The sequence below is a fragment of the Centruroides sculpturatus genome, unplaced genomic scaffold (assembly GCF_000671375.1).
Source record: "Centruroides sculpturatus isolate CEXI.00-Female unplaced genomic scaffold, Cexi_2.0 scaffold837, whole genome shotgun sequence".
NCBI classification, from domain to species: Eukaryota; Metazoa; Arthropoda; class Arachnida; order Scorpiones; family Buthidae; genus Centruroides; species Centruroides sculpturatus.
The window spans coordinates 69,353-77,688 of record NW_019385028.1 but is presented as its reverse complement, the minus strand read 5'-3'; the positions used below and the strand labels follow the sequence as shown (position 1 = coordinate 77,688).

Genomic DNA, 8,336 nt, shown 5'->3' with positions numbered 1-8,336 from the left:
CAGATCGGATAACGAACACTTTCGCGAAAGATTTTTATGTTCAGACAACGAACACCCCACAGAACAAACACAAGAAGAAGCAATGTAAAATAATGAATACGATTGGTCTTCCCTTGTCTTCGGGCAACAATTCGAAACTTTTTGGAGTGTGGGAGACGTCGACATTGACGCTCAAGCCGGTATATACCGATCGGATAGTATTCCTCCGAACTTTGAAACTCTCCCTTGTAATTCCAGCCTTTTATTTTTCTGACAAAACAATTCTTTTATGTATTCGCGAGACTGTCGGGTAGGCACTCGTTAAGTTTTGCGTTTTCTTTTTGAAAGGTGAGAGTATAATAGCAAATGTAGAGAGTGGGCAGAAGATTTCTGATGTTGCTGGGCAGTATGGCGTGAACAGGTCTACAGTAGGCCGCAGTTCAATATTATTTAATTAAGAAAAATACTGTATAATCGAGAAGACTCGAGCAGCTAAAGGAGTAACAAAAATCACATTTGAGAAATAAAGAACATAGAAGAGTTCGTAATTGAACCCGAAACAGATCTGACGACAGAAGAACGCCAAGAACTCTTGAATGAAGAACACCAAGAAACTTGGCGAGATATGTTTTCTTCTGAAAAAGAGGATTAATGTCGATATCTGTTATTAAAGATCCTTTGAAGAAGTGGGAGGATGTCTGAACAACGATCTTAGAATGGCATCCAAACTAGGTTGGATGCTGCTCTGAGGCTTGGGGATTTCTACAATTGCAATGCTATTAATTACTTACGAAAAATCCTGAAGAAGAGAGAAAAGCAATCTTTAACCCTTTCAAACAAAAAAAAAAACACGACTAATAAAAACGAAGACTGTGTATGTATGTATTTTTATTATTACATATAAATAAACGTAGTGAGAAAGTATATATTTTTTTATTTTGGGGTCTCCAGAACGAATTAATTAAATTTCCATTAANCAAAAAAAAAAACACGACTAATAAAAACGAAGACTGTGTATGTATGTATTTTTATTATTACATATAAATAAACGTAGTGAGAAAGTATATATTTTTTTATTTTGGGGTCTCCAGAACGAATTAATTAAATTTCCATTAAAACCTGTGGTAAATCGATAATCGGTTAACGAACAATTCGGATAGCGAACAAAGTCTTGGAACGGATTCGTTAACCGATTACCCACTGTATATATATAAGAATTTAATGCAGTAATTTAAATTAATGATCACTGTTAAATAACTTTCAAGCAATGTACCGTACATAAATTTAAAATCTGTATTTTTATTATTACATATAAATAAACGTAGTGAGAAAGTATATATTTTTTTATTTTGGGGTCTCCAGAACGAATTAATTAAATTTCCATTAAAACCTGTGGTAAATCGATAATTGGTTAACGAACAATTCGGATAGCGAACAAAGTCTTGGAACGGATTCGTTAACCGATTACCCACTGTATATATATAAGATGATTATCAAAAAGATAAAAATAAAACTATTACATTATATTTAATGGAATAGTGGTCCACTATTGACAAAAGTCCATGAAATCAAATGTATTTTAAAAACAAATATTAATAACAAATTTACAATGTATAGAATGTATTAAAATATTCTTGTAATTTGTAAATAAAATTACTATAATGTGCATTGAGTGATTTATGCTCATTACCTTATTGATTCACTGACCAAACCTTTTAGTGTGCTCTATTTTCAGATTAAAAAAAAATATTTTTGTTTGTTTAATGAAGGGTCCAAGGGCATCCACATGGGAAAAATGGGGCACTTGTTGTCCTCCCTTGAAATCAAGTAAAAAATTTCACAAATTATAATATTAAAAGTGATTGAGCTATGTAACCTTACTTCCATGACTGTATTCTATAACCTATTTGTGAAAAACCTCCGAAAATTCAATAAGTTTTTATTGGTGTAATTATTTGTCTCCCCTGGAAATTTTTTTTGCGGATGCCTCTGGAAGGGTTATATATATATATATAAACAAATATATGCTGTATATATAATAGATGTATTAGAAGAAATATTTTAATAAGGTATAATTGATTTGTTAATAAAATTGCTTATCCAAAATTTTAGTGTGAAGTTTTTTGTAATAATAAAATTTTTTTTACGACAATAAATAAGATTGTACTGTTTATTCTGATTGTTAATATTTTTTGCTGATAAATAGGAAAATGTGCTTTCATATACAGTAAATTTTTCCACTGCTGATATCATTAATAGGAACAACCTCAACACCGTACTAAACTTCTTATAGAAAGATTATAAATATAAAAAGTCAAATAAGCAGTTTTATATATATCTTTTTAATTAGATTATAATACATTAACTTCAAATATTGTTAGTGTAAGTAAAAATAAAGGATTAGATTTAGAATAAACAAAGTTTAAATGCAAAGTAATCGAAGCTATAATTATTAAATTTGAAAAATTATAATTATAGATATTTGCATTATTAAATATTAATTCTTCGAGTTAATTAAATTTAACTTACGTTTTGAAGTAGCTCTGCAGGTACAGGGAAGCAGCGCTGTCCTTATTCTGTGTCATATGATGATTTGGATCAAAAATATATCAAGATTGCCCTGGGGTAATACTTTCAAGTACTGTCAAAACGATTATTATTCAGTTCTATTTCTTTGCTAAAAGTTATATTCAGGAAACGTAAAAATGATTTGCCTATCTAAAAATACAATAAAAAATTATCTAATTAATGTGTGTTTGTTTTCGAATGAATTAAATTTCAAACCGTGAACGAAACAGCAAGTAGTACTAGTATTGGAAAGTCGCTTTACGTAATTTCTATTGTTAAATATATTTAAAACTTTCAAACACCTGTATGACGTAAGAAATGTAAATTAGCAAAACTAATCGAAAACTTGAAATTTCTATCAATTGTTTTAATTCTCGAAGAAATGTTGAAACGTCTGGTTTATTAATTAAACAACGAAGTGTTTCGTTTCCTTATTTAATAACTCTATTTAAGGGAATCGGTAGTTTTTCCGAGGATGTAAGGTAAATATTTAGAAATAAAAAAAAAATTTAAGATATTTTTATGGCCAAAAATATCACAAGGATAAGGTTCGTTCGGTCATATGCTCCCTTATCGGATTCGAATTGTTGATTTGTAGGTCATCCGGCCGTTACGCTGTATTCATTAAACGATAAAAAGATTTTAAGAAATATTCCTCGTGTCTTATAATTCTGTTTTTAGTAACAGTCGTCATCGTGTGTGATGTGGCGTGACGTCACGATCGATTCTCGTGACATCACGCGCAAAGTCACGCGCGCGTAATTTCAAGTGTTTATCTTTTCTGTACTTGGAAAATTCGATAAATAGTTAGAAATTTTGAAAGCAACATTTCTAAGAGATTATATATCGTAATATGTAAAATTTCGATTTTTATTTAAAATCATCGAATAAAATTAACTCTACTGTTCAGAATTTTAAAAAATTTATTGGCGGTAAACAGACTTTTCATAGCACGTGTTGAAATCTGGCTTTCTTCGGTAGGTATTGTTTCCGGAATTCTTCGGGTATTTGTTTGGTGAACTTGTAAGATGAAAAGTATTGTTGCTGCTTTGCATTGTTCGAAAATTGATCCCGTATGAATCGATTTATTTATTATTATTAATTTTATATTCGATTATAATTTAAGTTAAAAATGTATATTTAGATTTCTAGATTGCATTGTTTTTAAAACGATCGCTTTAATACAATATTTTAAATGCGTAATCATTTTTAAATTTATTTAATCCTTCGTAAAATATTCTTATGGTTTTATGAATCATTTTACAGTTTAGAGATTTAATACTTGATTTTATCGATAAAATCAAGTAAATCGATTTTTAAATTATGATAATTCAACGAAAGTATAACACTGATTTTTATTTTGATATTCGAATAAATTCTAAAAGATTTATTTTTTTGAAGTTTTTATAATTTCTATATTTTAAGAACAAGTCAATATAGTTTAGAATATCTTGTAATTTTTGTTAAAATTTAAACTGTATAAAACAATGGAAAATATACTTTATATATAAAGAGTGTAAAGCTTGTTTAAATTGTGACTTAAATTTAAAATTTTTAGAATCATAGTATGTAATGTATTTATAATATTAAAAATTACTTTTATTATCTGTAATTATAACAAATAACTTACATTTGCAATATTAGTTTATTACTATGGTTTTGATAGGAAGGAATAGACAAATATTTTATAATGATTTTTGCAAGCTTTTATATAAAAAAACAATCAAACATTCTAGTACAGGTACTAAACTATTTATGAAGCATGAACAGTTTGTTCAAAAGTACTAGAACATTTGATCTTTTGTATAAAAATACATGTATTAATATGAATTTAATTAAGATATGCTATTTGCACATGCTTTTTGAATTTAAGTTGCCATTAAATTTAATGTGTCCTGAAAAACAAATTTATTCCTTTATTCGTATATATTATTTCCCTCGTTTAGTTGCAGTTTTAATAATTGTAGATTTTTTTTTTAATTCAAAGTCTGATTAAAATTACTTTGTACAGTATTCTACATTAGTATGTAGAAAATGAATTGTGTATGTGGTTTTTTTTGTTTTGTTTTCTTCTATATTAAAATTAATAAAAGGATTAAAAAAATATAGTTTTTCTGCAATTTGCAAAAAAAATTAAGAACAAAAATCAGAATATTGTGCTTGACTTTTTAAACTGATTACTTTTGATTAAAAATTTTAATTTATACTATATCATGTTAATTATATGCAAAATGAAATTAATAATTGTGATAAAATTATCATAATTTTTAAAAGTCAAATAATCCAAGTTGCAATAACATTTTATTCTTGTATATTTTATGATGTGATGATTATTTTATTACTTTTTCATGTAGCAGCATTATATTTATATTGTATAATATATTATTATTTTGAAATTAATTCTGATTGTTTGTTTTTTTTTTAAATTCTGTTTGTTTAATTATGTTCACATTTAAACATTTAGAATTTCACTTGAGATAAGTACTGTTGAGTAATTATCAACTTCAAATATTTATAAGAAGACAGATATGATTAAATAATTTTATGCTCTAATTGATAAACTAAATGTAATTATTGGTTATTAGCATATGTTTCAACACAATTATCCATGACAAGCAAGCATGCTATTAACTTATTATTATATTTTGAATTAATCAAAATTAGCAGGATATGTGCATACATTTGACATATGACAATAGTATTTTTTTTTTAATCTAACAATCTTGAAATTATCTCAATATTTTGTATACTTTAAGCTTCAGAAATTTCCAGATTTTATTTTAAATACTCTAACACATTACAAAGATTATAAATAATGATTAATCTTTATACTATAGGTGACAGATAATTTTTTGACCCTCTTAATTTTTATCTAAAGTTTTACTAACCAGTGAAAGTTCTAAGTCCATGTTTCTAATTGATATCAATTTCAGTTTGTCGATATAGGTGAAGATACACTTGTTCCTGACGATTTTACGGAAACTGAAATGCAAACTGGAATGTGGTGGCGTCATCTAGTGGCTGGAGGTGTAGCAGGAGCTGTATCTCGTACTGGAACAGCACCATTAGATAGGTTAAAGGTATTTCTTCAGGTAAGATTTAACATTTATTATTTTTGTCTTTTCAAAATTGCAAGTGACAGCATGTATAAACTTTAGTAATATGTACATAATTTAATATATTTAGTGAAAGATACATTTATAATCAATGAGGATAAAGGATTTATTGAATCATTATTTTTTCCATTAATAAAAATAAAAATTTTTTTTGTAATGAATGAATAGTTAAAATTTATTTTATTCATATATTAAAGTAGTTATTCTCAATATAGTTTAATGCATGATACCATAGAAAAACTGAAGTAGGGATGCTGCAGGAAGTTCTTTGTATCTCATCTCCACTAAAGCTGAATTAGCATTTCTGGTATCTTAATCTAAAACATTTACTTTCTCAGCTGTATTTATATAACATGGAAAAGTATTTCAATTGTGTCAAATTTGAACCTCCAGGATTTTTGCAAATCTTGACATTTTGAGACCCCCTGAACCCAAAAATGTAAATGAAATAGATTCCAACACACACAAACACAGAATTTTTAATTTTAAAACACAGAATTTTTAATTCTGTGTTTGTGTGTGTTGGCATCTATTTCACTTAATTTTTCAGATTGAGGTAAAAATTAAGAAATTAAATTTGGTATGGTAACTTGTATATAATGGACATTGATACTATAAAATTTTGGTCATTAATGGTTAAACACAAAATAATCCTGCAACATGTTGCATAACTTTTCTCAGCAAAGCCAGGAAAGTTACATGCAACATGTTGCCAGATATTTTTTGTCTACTAATGAAATATTTCAATATATAGTGGATTCCGCTTAATTGGGCCACCAGTTAATTGGGGCAGCCATTCTATTGGGCAAAATCTTAAAGAACGGAAATCAAACTAATAAAATAATACATGATTTAAATGCTTAATTGGGACAATAGGAGAAAATTAATTTAGCAATTTTTGATATATTTTAGGGATCTTCCAAAAATACTGTATATCAGCAATATGTACACTAATGTCGTTTAGGCCTAACGGTTAGCAGAGACAAAGCAATTATGTGTTTTGCTCGAGCAATTCAGTCTTTCCGGAGGGGAGTCAGAATCGCAGGACGTATCACACCACAATCTCATCTGAGGTGGACCTGAATTCGAGCAACTGACCCTGCTTCAGATTGGATCATCATTGGTATAATGATGATATTGTGTAAACGAACATGATTGGTCAATTTGAACCAGTAACAAACACTGCCAAGGAGAGATCATTTAGGAACATGATTGGTTAAATTTGAATTGGTGGTGCATGCATCTCAAGGAAGAGACCATTGGCAAAAAACATTATGTAATGTGGCAGACCTAGAATAAAGCTATAACTAGCAAAGCTGCTGATTGGTTGGCCGTCAGCTGTCAACAACTATATAAGCCTGACACAGATGCAGGAAATTCAAGTTTGTATCTGTCTCACTGACTGTCTTCATCTCTTAAATCTTTGTCAAGATGCTAAGAAATGATTTTGCACTTTCAAGTAAAATTGCTTTGCTGGATAAAATTAAAAGCCAGCCATTGAATACAAGCCATCGTAGACTTGCTGATATAACTGGTGTACCAAAATCTACCACTTCACATCTCCTACAACAAGAAAATCAACAAAAAGAAATTCCAGGAACATCCAAACGAAAGCATGATGGAAAAGATCCAGAAGTTGAAGAAGCATTAGATCAATGGTTTTATATGGTTAGTGGACGAGGCATAAATATCAGTGGTTCAGTGTTGAAGGCGAAGTCAGATGAGATTGCTAAAAAGTTAAGCCACAATGATTTTAAAGCAACTAATGGTTGGTTGTCTTGATGGAAAACAAGACACACTATCAAATACAAAAAGCACATGGCAAAAAGGGTAGTGCAGGTAACGTAAGTGCTGAACAGTGGCAAAAAACTAAAATCCCTACTTTTTTAGAGAATTTTTGTTCAGATGATATTTACAATGCTAACGAAACCGGCCTCTATTACCATGCTAAGCCAGATGGCTCCCTGTGTTATAAGCACATTGCACTGTCGGGTATAAGAGAGCAATGGACAACATTACTGTGTTATGCTGTACAAATATACAGGTACTAATTGCAGGAAAAAGTGTTAAGCCTCAATGCTTTAAGGAGAAAACTTCAAGAAATAAATTGTTTGTGTGAAATTAATTGATGGCATACTCTGTAGTATTAATTTGCATAAATAAATGTTTCTGAAGTATTCTCTCTCATTAAGCTCCATTCCAAAATTTCCCATTCTTTTGAGTCACCCTGTACAATAGCATGCATAGAAGATGAAGAGAGTACAGTAGAGCGTCGTTTATCCGAATCAATTGGGGACTGGGGTTGTTCGGATAACGAATCATGTACGAAAAAATATATTAATTTATCCCGTGTTGAAATTTCTCTCCGTTGCGTGTCGCTTTGCGTTGAATTTTCGTCGATGTTAAGCCTAACGAAGACTATTGTATCGTTAAAAATTATTTTTTTTATTTTGTACAAACAAAATAAATTTATTGAAAAATATAAAAACAATAAAAAATTATACTTCAGATGTTAATTTAGTATCAAAAACGTAAAATATTTGAGTAGCCCGAGAAATAGCCGAAGATTGCAGCGCCACAGCACTAGCGAAAATTTAAATTTGCCGACTGGAATGCTTTCGGATAACGGACGTTTCGGATAACCAGCTTTCGGATAAACGACGCTCTACTGTA

The 8,336-nt window shown here is 29.2% G+C and overlaps 1 protein-coding gene across 1 annotated transcript in view; it reads left to right on the top strand.

Moving 5' to 3' along the window:
* LOC111633640 (calcium-binding mitochondrial carrier protein SCaMC-3-like) overlaps positions 1 to 8,336 on the top strand; it is an 88,615-nt gene that overhangs the window by 38,368 nt on the left and 41,911 nt on the right. The window contains exon 5 of the mRNA XM_023378245.1: positions 5,481 to 5,639. Coding sequence (XP_023234013.1) covers positions 5,481 to 5,639 — 159 coding nt within the window. The remainder of the gene's footprint in view (positions 1 to 5,480; positions 5,640 to 8,336) is intronic.